This window comes from Budorcas taxicolor, chromosome 21, assembly GCF_023091745.1.
Source record: "Budorcas taxicolor isolate Tak-1 chromosome 21, Takin1.1, whole genome shotgun sequence".
NCBI classification, from domain to species: Eukaryota; Metazoa; Chordata; class Mammalia; order Artiodactyla; family Bovidae; genus Budorcas; species Budorcas taxicolor.
In genome coordinates, this window is record NC_068930.1 from 58648164 (window position 1) to 58665485 (window position 17322).

Consider the following 17322-nt stretch of genomic DNA (forward strand, 5'->3'; position numbering starts at 1 on the left):
AAGGAGCAAGTGTCTTTTAATTTTATGGCTGCAGTCACCATCCACAGTGAATTTGGAGCCCAAGAAAATAAAATTTGTCACTATTTCTACTTTTTGCCCTTCTATTTGCCTTAAAGTGATGGGACCAGATGCCATCTTAGTTTTTGTAATGTTGAGTTTCAGGCCAGCTTTTACACTCTCCTCTTTCACCCTCATCAAGAGGCTCTTTAATTCCTTTTCACTTTCTGCCATTAGAATGATATCATCTATAGCACATCTGAGGTTGTTGATATTTCTCCCTTCAGTGTTGATTCCAGGTTGTGATTCATCCAGCCTGGCATTTTGAATGATGTATTCTGCATATCCTCTTCCTGGATCACAGCCTTGTTGTGGCGAAGGGGCTTGCATAATTCAATGAAAAGAAAGATTATACAGCACAAATTGCAGTGTCTTAATTTCCTTTGGTAATCCTCTCATGAATAATTAAGGATTGACCATATGTTGAAAATATGCTTGCTCCTTGGAAGAAAAGCTATGACAAACCTTGAGAGCATATTAAAAAGCAGAGACATTACTTTGCCAACAAAGGTCCATATAGTCAAAGCTATGATTTTTCCAGTGTCATGTATGGATATGAGAGTTGGACAATAAAGAAAGCTGAGTGCCAAAGAATTGATGTTTTTGAACTGTGGTGTTGGAGAAGACTCTTGAGAGTCCCTTGGACTGCAGGGAGATCCAACCAGTCAATCCTAAAGGAAATTAATCGTGAATATTCATTGGAAGGACTGATGCTGAAGCTGAAACTCTAATACTTTGACCGCCTGATGCGAAGAGCTGACTCCTTGGAAAAGACCTTGATGCTGGGAAAAATTGAAGGCAGGAGGAGAAGAGGACGACAGAGGATGAAATGGTTGGATGGCATCACCAACCCAATGGACATGAGTTTGAGCAAGCTCTGGGAGTGGTGATGGACAGGGAAGCCTGGTGTGCTACAGCCCATGGGATCGCAAAGAGTCAGACACAACTCAACTGAACTGAAATGAACTGAACTGAACTGATAACGTTGAAAAGGTTGGAAGTTCAAAAGGTGAACTAGGAATACCAATAAGAAATATTCTTAGCCTTATTTTTTCATACTTTTTCCTGCCTTATTATCTAAGTCTAATAAGTTAATTAAAGTATAGAGAATGTTTTATATAAGAATGTTAATAGCTTTGGATCTTCAATATTTATTGAAATTATCTTGTTTCATTATAGGTCAGACATATTTCCAATTTTTGGATCAAAACCTTGTCCAACAAGACTTTCTTCGGCAAAGAATAAGAACTCTCAGGTAGCTGAACAAAGCTCCAGTACAGGTATTCTATGAATCTGTCATAAATACGACTTACAGATTTTTAGATGATAAAAAAGTGATGGACTGATGGCAAATGCATTTTAGATTTAGAAGTTTTGTAATTACCAATTAAGACTAATCATCTTTTAACTCCTTAAAAGGCCATTGTGGCAAGAATAAATACTGTATTATTTCTGGAAGAAAAAATACTTACCTGTATAATTGGTCCCTCCTTTAAGTCTATAAGTTACCCATATTGGCTCCTATGCCAGGACATTTTGATTTAATTGATACAGAATGCAACCTGGACATCAAAGTTTTTGAGAACTCTCTAGGTGATTCTAATGCGCAGCATACTTTAGAAACCACCAGGGAACCAAACAACACAGTTTCTTTTAAAAATAATATTTAACTAGTGTATCTTGTGTAAACATTTTACAGACCAACCTGGAAGTCACTAATTTATAACATCAGTTCCTAGAAAATAGATTCTGTTATTGGTAACAAATTAGAAAAGTATTTGGATTCTCATCCATTTAGGATGGAATCTATATGTGGTCTTTATGATTTGTAAAACTATTGAATTATGAATTAATTGTAACTAGGATTAGATCTGGTAGACAGAGTTCCTGAAGAACTATGGTCAGAAGTTTGTAATATTGTACAGGAGGCGGTGACTAATACCATCCCAAAGAAAAAGAAGTGCAAGAAGGCAAAGTGGTTGTCTGAGGAGGCCTTACAAATAGCTGAGAAAAGAAGAGAAGCAAAAGGCAAAGGAGAAGGGGAAAGATATACCCCCCTGAATGCAAAGTTCCAGAGGGTAGCAAGGAGAGAGAACAAAGCCTTCTTAAGTGAACAATGCATAGAAATAGAGGAAAACAATAGGAAAGACTAGAGGAAAGGAAAGACTAGAGATCTCTTCAGTAAAACTGGACATACCAAGGGAACACTTCATACAAAGATGGGCTCGGTAAGGGACAGAAACAGCAAGGACCTAACGGAGACAGAAGCTATTAAGAAGAGGTGGCAAAAATACACAGGATAACTATACAAAAAAGCTCTTAATGACCTTTTGATAACCACAATGGTGTGGTCACTCACCTAGAGCCAGACATCTTAGAGTGCAAAGTCACCTGGGCCTTAGGAAGCATCACTATGCACAAAGCTAGTGGAGGTGATGAAATTCCAGCTGAGCTATTTCAAATCATAAAAGATGCTGCTGCTAAAAGTGCTGTACTCAATATGCCAGCAAATTTGGAAAATTCAGCAATGGCCGCAAGGCTGGGAGAGGTCAGTTTTCTTTCCCATCTCAAAGAAAGCCAATGCCAAAGAGTGCTCAGACTGTACAGTTGTGCTTATTTAACATACTAGCAAGGTAATGCTCAAAATCCTTCAAGCTAAGCTTCAGCAGTATATAAACTGTGAACTTCCAGATGTACAAGCTGGATTTAGAAAAAGCAGAGGAACCAGAGATCAAATTGCTAATATCCATTGGATCATAGAAAAAGCAAGGGAATTCCAGAGAGGTATCTACTTCTGTTTCATTGACTATGCTAAAGCTTTGACCTTGTGAATCACAACAAACTGTGGAAAATTCTTAAAGGAGATGGGAATACCAGATCACCTGACCTGTCTTCTGAGAAACCTGTATGCAGGTCAAGAAGCAACAGTTAGAACTGAACGTGAGACAGCAGACTGGTTTGAAATTTGGAAAAGAGTATGTCAAAGCTGAATATTGTCACTCTGCTTGTTTAAATTATATGCGGAGTATATCATGCAAAATGCCAAGCTGAATGAATTACAAGCTGGAATCAAGATGGCCAGGAGAAATATCAGCAACCTCAGATATGCAGATGATACACCTCTAATGGCAAAAAGTGAAGAGGAACTAAAGAGGCTCTTGATGAAAGAGGAGAGTGAGATAGCTGGCTTAAAACTCAACATTTAAAAAAATGAGATCATGGCATCTGGTCCCATCACTTCATAGCAAATAGATGGGAAAAAAGTGGAAACAGATTTTATTTTCTTGGGCTCCAAAATCACTGCAGATGGAAACTGCAGCCTTGAAATTAAAAGATACTTGTTTCTTGGAAAGAAAGCTATAACCTAGGCAGTGTATGAAAAAGGAAAGACATCACTTTTCTGACAATAGTCCATATACTCAAAGCTGTGGTTTTTCCAGTAGTCATGTACAGATGTTAAGAGTTGGACTATAAAGAAAGATGAGTGCTGAAGAATTGATGCTTTCGAACTGTGGTGCTGGAGAATACTCTTGAGAGTCCCTTGGACTGCAAGGAGATCCGACCAGTCAATCTTGAAGGAGATCAGTCCTGAATAGTCATAGGAAGCACTGACACTGAAGCTGAAACTCCAGTATGTCACCTGATGTGAAGAACCAACTTATTGGAAAAACCCCGATGTTGGGAAAGATTGAGAGCAGGAGGAGAAGGGAACAACATAGGATAAGATGGTGGGATGGCACCACTGGATATGAATTTAAGCAAATTCAAGGAGACAGTGAAGGACAGGGAAGCCTGGCATGCTGCAGCCCATGGGGTCACAAAAAACTGGATACAACTTAGGGACTGAACAACAACAATAAGTTTAGGATATGCTATTTATTTTCACATGATCTCAGTGTAAAAGTCCTATAACCTTAAGGCTACTTTAACTTATAAGTACTTTCTTAAAAAGTTGTATGTGTATCTAATTGTTTGCTAAGATTTTAAATTTCTTCCTCCATCACTGACTGGATGGACGTGAGTCTGAGTGAACTCCGGGAGTTGGTGATGGACAGGGAGGCCAGGCGTGCTTCGATTCATGGGGTCGCAAAGAGTCGGACACAACTGAGTGACTGAACTGAACTGAATTGAGTTATGTCTTAGCTTCATCTCTTTTTAATTCCCACTATCACTCGTAAGCATTTTTTACTTAGCCACCTAACATTTCTCTCCAGCTTTGGTTTCGTTCACTCACAGTCCATTCCCCCTAATGCAAAATTGACTATATTGCCCAGTGTAAATTTATTCAGAGGATTCTTCTGTGATCTGGTCCATGCAAACCACTCTAGCCTCATTTTCCTTTTTGCTTTGTATCTTGTGATCCATTTAACTCAGACCACATTCAGTACCATTTCCTATCTCTTTGCAGTTGTACATGCTGATTCCTCTGGATGAAATCTGAAATCCATACCATACACCAGGCTACCTTGAAAACAACTCAAGTTGCTTTCTCTTGATGCCTTCCCAATTCACAAATAAAATTCATATTACCTCTTTTGCAATGTCATTACACTGACATTTTTATAGTGGTATTACAATTATTTTACTTTTTTGGACTCTCAGATTCTTGATTCTCAGAAATTATGACAGGTCCCTGTCATAATTATAAATGCTGAACTCAACCACATGTACCTGGTAAACTGTCTTCCACAAACCTTGTGTGTTAGACTAAGAGATAGTTATTCTACTAAGCACAAGAAGACAATGCCTATGTACTTTGGAGTCTGAGAGAACCCAACTGGAATCTCAGTTTGATATTTAATAATCATATGCATGTTCTGTGGAAGTTACTTAATTGCTTAGAAACTCAATTTCCTCATTTGGTGATGCAAACCTTGAGAAGGGTAGTGAAGATCTAAATGTATAACATACATCAGGCACCTACTACATAGTGGGCACTTGGTGAGTATTTGTTCTCCTAAAGGGAAAGACCCAAAGAAATATTAATATAATACATAAACTTAGTCTTCAGTTCTTTTTTAAGGCTGATCATCCTAAGAAATAATTTATTAGTTTGAAGAGATATTTTCTTGCTAGGTTGTATCCAGTTTCTAAAATGGAACCTACTTTGAAAGAATGTCCTTGGAATTAATGTGAGAGTTGGGCCATAGAGAAGGTTAAATGCTAAGAATTGATGCTTTTGAACTATGGTGCTGGAGAAGACTCTTGAGAGCCCCTTGGATAGCAAGGAGATCAAGCCAGTCAATCATCAACCCTGAATATTCCTTGGAAGGACTGATGCTCAAGCTGAAACTCCAGTACTTTGGCGACCTGATATGAAGAGCTGACTTACTATAAAAGACCCTGATGGTGGAAAAGATTGAGCGTGAGAGGAGAAGTGGGCGACAGAGGATGAGATAGTTGGATGAGATCATCGAAGCAATGGACATGAGTTTGAGCAAACTCTGGGAGATAGGGAAGGACGGAATCCTGGAGTCCATGGAGTTGCAAAGAATCAGACAGGACTGAGTGAACAGCAACTAACCCTAGTTGTATCAGCTTGTGAGTCATTTAAATTTTAGTGGAGTGATAGGTCTTATAATAATACATGCTTCTATATGCAATGTTCAGTGTTTCCCAAACTTGTCTAATAGTGTTTTTCAAACTTGCCTAATACTAGGAATCGTGAGTAATGCATATAAATATAGGTTCTGGGGCCTCACTGTATACATACTGAATCAATCTTTGGGGTTGGAAATATATATTTTTAACAAATAAGTTAGGTATTTCTCAGATCAAATTTTGGAAATACTGTTATTGACTTTACTATGAGAAATTCTTGGTTAAATTTAATATGCTTCCAAAGTGTTAAGTTTGGGTGGTTCAGGATTTTATTAATTTGGATTTACATTTTCTGATTATTTAGGATAGGTTTTGTGTTGGTTTTAATTAGCAAGTCATTTGTACAATTTATTGTTGTAATTGGTGAGACATAAAAATGATAGTGCTTAGAATAAGAGCTGCTGCTGCTAAGTTGCATCAGTTGTGTCCGACTCTGTGCGACCCCGTAGACAGCAGCCTACCAGGCTCCCCTGTCCCTGGGATTCTCCAGGCAAGAACACTGGAGTGGGTTGCCATTTCCATCTCCAATGCTACCTGAAGATAAAAATAATCATGTCAGAATTGTAAATCTAATCTGTCTATACTACAGCATCTCCAATAAAGATTTTCACATTGATTATACCACTACCCTACTACAGCACACTCTGCTAAAGTTCCTAATAAATGTAACAGTAATCTTATTTTCCTGTAGCTTTTGTTATCAACTATTAGTAGAAAGCATTTCCATCCAAAGCCAGTATACTTATGAGGCTTACTTTATGAATTAACTATCAAAAGCAAGAAGAATTTAGAAGGATATCCATGTTACTCCCAGAAGATCTGTATCATTTAATATCAGATATTTTTAAAATCTTCATCAGTGAATCTGACAAGTGCCCTTTACTCTGCAATACTCTAACTGCCACCAGCCATGTTCTCTCCCCACTGTCCTGTTTTTATTAAAATACCATCAATGGTATTAAATTATATTTTATTATTATTACTTAATGGTTTACATAGTAGATATACATAAAAATGGATGGTGACTCAAGTATATATTGCCTGGGATTTTCCACTTTGTAGTTTTGTGGTCTTACCAACTGAGAAGTGTTAGTATAGAGTGTTCAGTTTAAACATTCACATGTAGATTAAAATTTTAAGTACTTATTAAAAGGAGGCCTACATTAAGGGTTTGATTTGCTTTATTTTTAAGCAGGAATGTAACATTTGGATATTTACTGTACGCTAGTCTCTGTGATAAGCCGTTTACATTTGCTTCATTTAATCCTCAGAAAGTTTCTGAAAGAGCTATTATAATATTTTTATCCCCATTTTACAAATACAGTTAAGTGTCTTGCCCATTTTCGGTGTAAAGTGGCAGTGCTATGATTTAAAGCCGTGAAGCATGAGTCCAGATTCTGAGCTCGTTTACAACATAGTTTACTGCCCCACAAGCTAGATCATGAGAGTGGGAGAAAAGAGAGAAATGGAAAATAGAAATGGAGCCCTTTCTCAGGACATAGGTTAAATATTCTAGATTTTAAACAGTTTTGTTGTGCTGCAAAGTGTAAAATTTCATTTAAGCATTAAATGGCTATCACATTTTTAAAACATGATTGATTACCTCTTTCATTCATTGAATTTTTTATTTCATTGTCATTTTAAAGCCTGTTTTATAAAATAGGATAGTATAGCATATAAGTGTTCCAATCTGCTAGTAAAGTAAAAAATATTACAATATTTAAAAGAAAGTAACACTTTTAAAAAAATAGTATAGCGTTATAATTTCTAGTGTTATTAGACCCTTTCTAAAACGTTAGGAGCCAAGATAGAGAAGAGATCCATACTTCCCTATGGTGTTACCTACATCATTCAGATAAGTTGTTTTATGTATTTTATTTTATAGGGACTACAACATCCAGTGTAAGCATAATTGGCCATCGTATGAACTATGGGTTTGGATGTGGTGACTTTGAAGAGGATAGGTCACATGACATTTCACCTAGTGCTTTAAAAATACAAAATAAGGAACAACCAAGACATTATAAGCATACGAAAGGTTAGTACATTTCAACCACAAGTTCATTTTTAGGACTGAGTGTCTTTGAATTTCATATCTTCCATTAACATGCCAATAAAGAAAAACTAACTGAGATTTCTCAATTTTGAGACTTTTCTTCTTACCCTTCTGATGTGTTGTTGTCGAAATAATTCTGCTAAATAGAACACATAGTTTACATATTCATATATGGTTATGTCTCAGGAGTCAATCCAGGGGACCTATTACCCGAGAGGTTAAATCTAGGGAGTCCTTGCTGACCTTTACCCACATACACATACAGACACACACTCTGTACGTGTGCCACTGTAAAATGGGATGGAGAAGTCATATGAACAAATGATTCCCAGATGCCTACTTAGGTTGTAACCATGGAGTAAAACTATGGAAACAGGATTATAATTTTCCTTTGGTAGAACCTGGAAAGTTTTTTTGTTATCACAAACCATTGTTAACAATGTACCCTTTTTTTCTTTCTTTTAATTAAGCTTAATAGCAAGCAGCACTTCTGTGACTGCTCTTTTTTTTTTTTTTTTTCCAGAGATCCTGTTACAGGTGCTTTTAACATTTTTTCCTCAGAGTAAGAGACAATAATTTTGAGCCATCAGGGAAGCCCAATTTTGAAGGGCATAAATATTTAAATAGAGTAAATAGAAGTCACCTGTATTTCAGCATGGTAGTCTACCAGTAAATGTAAGGAACTGTCATTGTTTTGTGTGTAGCAACTTTTATAATAAGGTCAACTTTTGTCGTCGCTGGTTGTCTTAAGTCGTATATGTCCAGGTAGTCAGGCATTTTAGTTTATGTATACTTTTTGTGGAACTAATGCAAATTGAGTAAGAGTGAACTTGATTAGACACTTTTTCTTATTTTTTGTTGTTTTTGTTTTGGTAAATTTCTAAAAATTGAATCTGTAAGATAATTTGTAATATCTGTTCTTTGTGAGAAAGATCATTTGCCCATTGGTTTTATTAATACAAAAGAGGATGACAGGGCTTTTTCATATTTACTTACACACTTTATTTTTTATATAAAAAAAACCAAATACAAAAATATTTTTCTTCCTAAAGGAAATGTAATTTCATTGTTTTCAAATAATTGCTGAATTTTTTTTTTTTACTGCCAATGACTTTTTTTTTTTTGGATCATGAAAATATTGATGTCTTTGATCAACAGTTAATTCTACTCCAGAAAATTCTATCAAACTTACACTTCCAGCTCTAAACCAAACATCTGCTAGATCTATCTGGTCAACAAGAATAAACATATTCAAAACCAAACTTATCTTCCTTTCTAGACCTATTCCTCTTCCTTTTTTTTAATCTGTTTTTATTAGTGGCATTATCATTTTCCCAGTTATGAAGACTTAAAACTTTAGAGTCATCTTTTCTACTTCTCTTTACCCTTCAGGCAGTGACCAATCCTGCCAGTTCTTTTCAGTTTAACTTGGGTTTTCATAGCTTCTTCCCTGGGTAATTACAGTAGCCTTCTAAGACATTTTGTCTCTTATTTTCATCTTTTCAATTCAGTGTACATAGTCTTCCAGAATTATCTTTCTAATCATCTCTTTCTTGCTCAAAACCTTTAGTGGTTTTCACAGAATAAATTTCCAACTCTGTAGCATCATTTTTTCATACCCTTAACAATTTTGCCTCAGCTTACCTTTCTTGCGTTACCTCTTGAAAGTGAAAGTGAAGTTGCTCAGTCGTGTCCAATTCTTTGGACCCCATGGACTGTAAGCCCACCAGGCTCTTCTGTCCATGGGATTTTCCAGGCAAGAATACTGGAATGTGTTACCATTTCCTTCTCCAGGAGATCTTCCCAAACCAGGGACTGAACCCAGGTCTCCTGCATTGTAGGCAGACGCTTCATTGTCTGAGGCACCAGGGAAGCATTACCTCTTAGTATACCTCTATTCATGCCCTATCCTCTGGCATTATTTGTTTATTTGGGTTGCACTGTCTTCATTGCTGCGCACAGGCTTTCTTTAGTTGTGATGAGCAGGGGCTTCTCCTCTTAGCAGTACACAGACTTCTCGTTGTGGTGGCTTCTCTTGTTTCAGAGCACAGGCTCTCAGTACATGGACTTCGTAGTTGTTGTGTTCAGGCTTAGTAGTTGCTACTGTTTGCCTTAGTAGTTGCGGCTCTCAGGCCCTAGAACTTGGGCTTAGTAGTTGTGGTACTTAGTTGCTTAGTTGTGGCTTAGTTGCTCCGTGGCATGTGGAATCTTCCCAACTAGGGATCGAACCTGTGTCCCTTACATTGGCAGGTGAATTCTTACCTACTGTATCACCAGGGAAGTCCATGTCTGCTTTTTGAATACTGGCTAAAATCCACTTCTTTATAAAGCTTTCCCCATGCTTCTGGTCTGGAGTAGTATAAGATAAAATTAAGATATAGGCATCTTTACATGTGTATTATGCTTCGTATATAATGGTGCATGTGTATGCACTCAGTCACTCAGTGATGTCTGACCCTTTGCGACCCCATGGACTATAATCTACCAGGCTCCTCTGTCCATGGAGTTTTCCAAGCAAGAATACTGGAGGGGGGTTTGCCATTTCCTACTTTAGAGGATCTTCCTGACCCAGGGATTGAACCTGCATCTCTTGTGTCTCCTGCATTGGCCTTTACCACTGAGCCACCTGGGAAGCCACATATTAAATGAATACAGTGATGATGATCTAGCCACAACTAATAATCATGCAAAACCTGCATCCTCAAATAATCAGATTAAAGTAAATATTGAGTGCAATGCTAAAAGGAATAAAAATACTCCCAGGAGAAATATTGGTGATGAGTGACAGATGTGAATGGATTCCTTTTGCAAGAAAGAAACCTCAGACTTTTTTTAGAACTAGCTCTCCAAACCTCCTCTTCTTTCTCTCCTCTGCTGATTGTCCCTTTGAATGTGACCATTTTCTAGCATAGTAACCTTGAATTTTAATTAACGATTTAAGAAAGTGATTAAGATGGATGTTTGTTGCTAGCAAACTAGAGTCTATAACTTAATATTTTCTCTTTCTCTATTTGAATAAATGGGGCAGAAATAACAACAACAAAAAAAGGGTAGTTCATATGCAAAGAATCTTTTAAGCATCTTTATTTTAGGATTGAGATTTGAGCAGTATTTCTTTCAATAATTCTTTGCTTTAAAGAAAATATAGGGTAAAAAGTGAAAGTAATATTAAAAATGATGCTAGATCAGACTTCCCTGGTGGTCCAGTGATTAAAACTCCATACTTCCAATGCAGGGGGCAGAGGTTTGATTGATCCCTGGTCAGGAAACTAAGGTCTTACATGCTAAGAGGTGCAGTGAAAAAAAAAAATGATGTTATATGAGTGTTTCTTATAAATGAAATTAAACTACTTAGGTATAGTCTTTATGTATGTATTTCCTCCCATGAGATTTAATTATCAATCACCTCTTAATAGTTAATGTATAGATTTTATGTTTGTTAACTATTGTGGAGCAAATTGTTTCATTTACTGAGATTTGTTTCTGTGTCACTGAACACTTTCTGGAGCTACCAGATGTTTCTGTCAGTTGACCTTAAATTAATTATATTTTGCTTTCATTTTTTTGTCTTGTAACATTCATTTAACATATTTATTGAGCACCTGCTGTGTGCCAAGCACTGTACTAATGGTCTCTGGAAAAGAATGAAAATCAAAGCTAGACATGAGTCCTATCCCCATAGAGCTTACAGTCTAGTAGGAGAAAGAATAATTAAATAAATAATCATAAACTGAGTTAGAAGTTAATCTAGGAAAGTACAGATTGCTGTGAGATTGACTTGATCTGTTCCCAGGAGTGAGAAGCTTTCCTTCAAGGTTATCCTCTTTTTGTTTGATTATTGTGCTATGATTATTTTCTAACATCTTTGAAACTCCTTATTCTGATATGTATGAACTCCTTAAGTAAAGAAAGTTTTCTTTTCTGTCCAGTGCCTAGTCTGAACTAGGTTTCATTTTTTTTTAATTGAGGTATAGTTGATGTACAATATTGTGTTAGTTTCAAATATATAGCAAAGTGATTCAGCTTTATGTATGTATTAGAGAAATGTAGTTCAGATTAATTTTCCTTATAGGTTATTATTAATACAAGATATTGAATATAGTCCCCTGTATAAATCCTTGTTACTTATCTATTTTATGTATAGTAGTACATATATGTTAATCCCGTACTCCTAGTTTATTCTTTTCACGTGCATGTCGGCCATCTGTATGTCTTCTTTGAAGAAATGTCAGTTTAGGTCTCCTGCTCACTTTTGATTGGGTTGTTCAGTTTTTTGGTTATTAAGTTGTAATTTTTCCTATTTGTATACTTTAGAAATAAAGCCCTTCTCAGTCACACATTGACAAATATTTTTTTCCAAGTCCATAGGTAGACTTTTTGTTTTGTTTATACAGCAGTTTCCTTCACTCTGCCAAAGCTTATAAGTTTGGGTAGGTCTAATTTGTTTATTTTTGCTTCTGTTCCTTTTGGCTTTGGAGAATGATCTAAGAAGACATTGATACAATTTATGTCTGAGAATTTTTTGTCTATGTTCTCTTCTAGGAGTTTCATGGTGCCTTGATATTTAGGTCTTACAAGGTTTATTTTTGTGTATGGTTTGAAGTAGTGTTCTAATTTCATTGATTGACATGTAACTGTCCAGCTTTCCCAACACCACTTGCTGAAAAGACAAAACTTCTCAAACATAGAGAAGGAAACAGATATCCAGGTACAGGAAGCACAGAGGGTCCTAAGCAAAATGAACCTAAACACCCACACAAGGCATATCATAATTAACATAGAAAAAGTGAAAGAGAAGATTCTAAAGACAGCAAGAGGAAAGGAGTCAGAGTCAGTTACAGGGGAACCCCCATAAGGCTATCTCCTGATTTTTTGCGTAAATTTTGCAGGCCACAAGGGGATGGCATCGTATATTCAAAGTCCTGAAAGGGAAAAAAACCTGCAACATAGGAAACTCTACCGAGCAAAATTGTCACACAAATCTAAAAGTAGATTCACAAAACCAAAAAGAAAGGAACTCTAGCATAATATAAAAGAAAATCATCAAACCCTAAAAGGAAATACAAAAAGAAGAAATGCAAAATCAGCTGGGAGGCAAGTTTTCAAATGGCAGTGTGTACATACCTACTAATATTACTTTAAATGTCTGTGGACTAAATGCTCTAATCAAAAAAACAAGTGGCAGATTGAATTTAAAAAAAGCACCAAGAACCTATAATAGGCTGCCTACAAGAGAATCACCTTAGGATAAAGGGCACTCACAGATTGAAAGTGAGGAGATGGAAAAAGATATATCATGCAAATGGAAGTAGCAAGAAAATGGGAGTAGTGATAATTATATCAGACAAATTGACATTAAACAGCCCATGAAGAAAGAGAACATTTTATCATGACAAAGGGATCAATACGGGAAGAGGATATTACATTCATTAACGTGTGCATCCAATATAGGAGCACCTAAATATATAAAATGAATACTAAAAACATGAAGGGAGAAATTGAAAGGAAGGCAATAATAGTAGACAACTTTAACACCCCACTGAAACCAATGGACAGATCTTCCAGACAGAAAATCAATAAAGAAACAGAGATCATAAATGATACAATAGACCAGGTGGATTTAATTAATATCTATAGGGCACTACATCCAAAAACCCCAGAATCACATTTTTTTTCAAGTCCCTGTGGAATATTCTCTGCAGTAGACCACATACTAGGTCACAAAACAAGCCTTAACAAAGTTAAGAGGATAGAAATTATTTCTAGTATCTTTCTGACCACAACAGTATGAAGCTAGAAATCAGCCACAGAAAGAAAATAATAATAATAAGAAAAAAACCCACTTGGATACTAAACCACATACTACTAAAAAGCCAGTGGGTCATCATTGAAATAAAAGAGGAAATCAGAAAACACCTCAAGACAAATGACAATGAAAACACCTTACAGAATCTGTGGGATGCAGCAAAAGCTTTTCTAAGAGGGAAGTTTATAGTGATACAGGCCTTAAGAAAGAAGAACAATCTCAAAAAATCTCCCACCTAAAAGACCTGGAAGAAGGACAAATGAGACCCCAAATCAGGAAATAAATATATATCAGAGAGTAAATAAATGAGATAAAAAGTGCAAAGACCAATAAAATCAAGAGCCCCCCCCCCTTTTTTTAAATAAAATTTGGTAACCCCTAGCCAAACTCAAGAAGAAAAGAAATAGGACCCAAAAAACAACATAAGAAAGTAAAGAGAAATAACAACTGATTCCACAGAAATACAAAAACTCATACTACAAAGATTTATATGCCAACAAATTAGACAAGTTTTTAGAAATATGCAGTCTGCCAAAACTGAATCAAGAAGAAACAGATATTTGAATAAACCAATTGCTAAAAGTGAAATCGAACATCTATTTTGAAAAACTCCCTACAAACAAAAGTCTAGGACCAGATGGTCTCACTGAGGAACTCCACCAAACATACAAAGACCTCACACCTATGCTCAAATTATTCCAAAAGACTAAAGAGAAGGGAACATTCCCAAATTCATTCTGTAAAGCCACCATCATCCTGATATCAAAACCAAGAATAATTACAGAAAAAAAAGGAAGAAAGAAAATTACATGTCAATATGTTTGATAAATATAGATGGAAAAATCCTCAACAAAATATTAGCAAACTGAATCCAATACAGTACATAAAAAGGATCAAAAAACATGATCAAGTTGGAGTCACTCTAGGGTTTCAAGGACAGTTTATTATACCTAATCAAATCAATATGATATATACCACATCATCAAAAGAAAAGACAGAAACTATATGGTCATTTCAATAGATGCAGAAAAAGCATTTGATAAAATTCAACATCCATCCATTATTTTTAAAAAAAAAACAAACCTCTCACCAAAGTGGGTATAGGTAAGTGTTAGTCACTCAGCCATGTCGGACTCTTTGCAACACCATGGACTGCAGCCTGCCAGGCTTCTCTGTCCATGGGATTCTCCAGGCAAGAATAGTAGAGTGGGTAGCCATTCCCTTCTCCAGAAGATCTTCGCTACCCAGGGATTGAACTCAAGTCTCCTGCATTACAGACAAACTTCTTTTTTTACCGTCTGGGCCACCAGGAAAGCCCTGTAAGTAGGTACAGGGGGAATGAATCTCGAAAGCAATTTACAACAAGCCCACAGCCAACATAATACTCAATGGTGAAATGCTGAATGCCTTCCTGCTAAATTCAGGAACAAGGCAAGGATGCCTGCTCTCACCACTTCTATTCAGTGTAGCTTTGGAAGCTCTAGCCACAGCAGTCAGACAAGAAAAAGTAATAAAAGATATCCAAATCAGAAAGGAGGATGTAAAGCTGTCACTATTTGTAGATGATATGATACTCTATATGCTGCTGCTGCTGCTAAGTCACTTCAGTCGTGTCCAACTCTGTGCGACCCCATAGATGGCAGCCTACCAGGCTCCTCCGTCCCTGGGATTTTCCAGGCAAGAGTACTGGAGTGGGTTGCCATTGCCTTCTGCAGATACTCTATATAGAGATCCCTAAAAACGCCACACAAAAACTATTATAACTAATAAGTGAATTCGGCAAAGTAGCAGGATACAAGAGTAATATATAGAAATCTGCTTCATTTCTTTATACTTAAAACCAAATACCAGAAAGTAAAAAAAAAAAAATCACATCCAAAAATTAAATAAAATACCTAGGACTAAACATAACCACAAGGATGAAAGACCTATACACCAAAGACTATAAAACATTGATAAAGGAAATTGAAGATGATTTTAAGAAATGGAAAGATATCATTTGCTCTTTGATTTCAAGATTTAATATTGTTATACTGCCCCAAACAAATTATACAGATTTAATGTGATCCCTATCAATATAACCATGACAAATTTCACAGAACTAGAACAAATAATAATAAAATGAATATGGAACCACAAACACCCAGAATTGCCAAAGCAATACTGAGGAAAAAGAAAAAAGCTGGAGGCGTATTCCTTTCAGACTTCAAACAATACTGCAAAGTTACAGTAATCAAACAGTTTGGTATTGGCACAAAAGCAGATACATAGATCAATGGAAAAGAACACAGAGCTCAAAAATAAACCCATAAACCTGCAGTCAATTAATCTATGACAAAGGACACAAGAATATACACTGAATAAACCAAGTATTCTAAGTATTTATTGAATTAATGTGTAAATATATAAATTATAAATTCTTTGTATGAAATTAATTTTCAGTTTTATAAAACCATGTTTTGATATCCTAAGATACTACATAAGTATGTATTTTTTAATATGTTTTTTTGTTTGTTTCTTTACCATCTACAGGGTCATCATCAAATTTCCACCAAATTTCCAGTTTTGACTTCATGTCTACAAATACCTTATCAGAAGACTCAGTAGTAGTTGTTGGAAAAGGTATTTTAAAATTATTTAGCCTTTTAATTGTATGTTTTCTTCACATATAAGCAGAGCATATCAATAAAGAATAGAGAAGAGTGTGCTTCAGGTGTTGAATAAAACTTTCTTTTTGAAAATATTGTTAAATTGAAAGAATTAAAAATGAATACTTAGCACCACATTTCTGTCCTCTAATGAAACAATGGTAAATTTATGTCAGTAATTTTCAGAGAGATGTATTATGTGACCGGTGCAGTTTAGGCACTTTCTAAGATACTTCTAGGATAGCTTAAATAATTTTATTGCGGTTTAAATTCAAATTGTAGTCCTTTTTGATTGACTTAGTAATCAATATAAATTAATATAATTCTATAACATCTCATGCAAAAACTAGACAAATCTTAATTAGTATCTGTTATATATTTCAGGTAGGTTGAGAAACCTTTGAACAACTTGTTTGCAAATATCCTTTAAAGTTATCAATTGAGGTATAATTGACGAATAAAATTATAAGACATTTAAAGTGTACAATGTGATGATTAAATACCTATATACATTGTAAAAAGATTTCTCCATCTAGTCCGTTAACACAACCCAACTAGATTCTTTTTTAATTGCAAAACTAGAAGATGATGATAGATGTTGAGGGTGTACATCTTATTTTTGGTAAATAGAATGAAATGCTTAGAAAGCTTTCCTGACTTCTTTGTTCATATCATTAAGTTAATTTTAGATCCTCCTCAGATTGACTTCAGCCTCTCCTTAAAAGCTTATTTTCTCTATTTGCCTTGTGCCCAATCAGACATCACTCCACAAACATGCTTTCTACTTGAGCTCTGCTTACGAACATGTTTATCTCATAGGATGTTCTCCCTGCCTTCCTCACTTGTCTACTCAAATTCTTTTATGTCTTCCAGTCCCAGCTCAAATCCTTGCTCTTTGAAACCATCTTAAACACTCAGCTCATGTAACCTTTCATTCATGTGAACTCAGAACTTACAATATTCAAATATGCAGTTCTCACTTGACATCATCATGAAATGTCTTGTTATTATGTTATCATTTTGATGAGGTGTTTTTATATTTTGTGATTATTTAACATGTTTTTCTTATTAATTATATTGTTTACTTCTTTTAAAACCTTGTCTTAAAACTTTGTTGTCCTGCGTAACATCACATAAATACTTAATGACAGTTT

At 35.7% G+C, this 17322-nt stretch overlaps 1 protein-coding gene across 1 annotated transcript in view; it reads left to right on the top strand.

Moving 5' to 3' along the window:
- TOGARAM1 (TOG array regulator of axonemal microtubules 1) overlaps nucleotides 1-17322 on the top strand; it is a 74904-nt gene that overhangs the window by 32331 nt on the left and 25251 nt on the right. The window contains exons 7-9 of the mRNA XM_052659949.1: nucleotides 1237-1337; nucleotides 7544-7696; nucleotides 16044-16142. Coding sequence (XP_052515909.1) covers nucleotides 1237-1337; nucleotides 7544-7696; nucleotides 16044-16142 — 353 coding nt within the window. The remainder of the gene's footprint in view (nucleotides 1-1236; nucleotides 1338-7543; nucleotides 7697-16043; nucleotides 16143-17322) is intronic.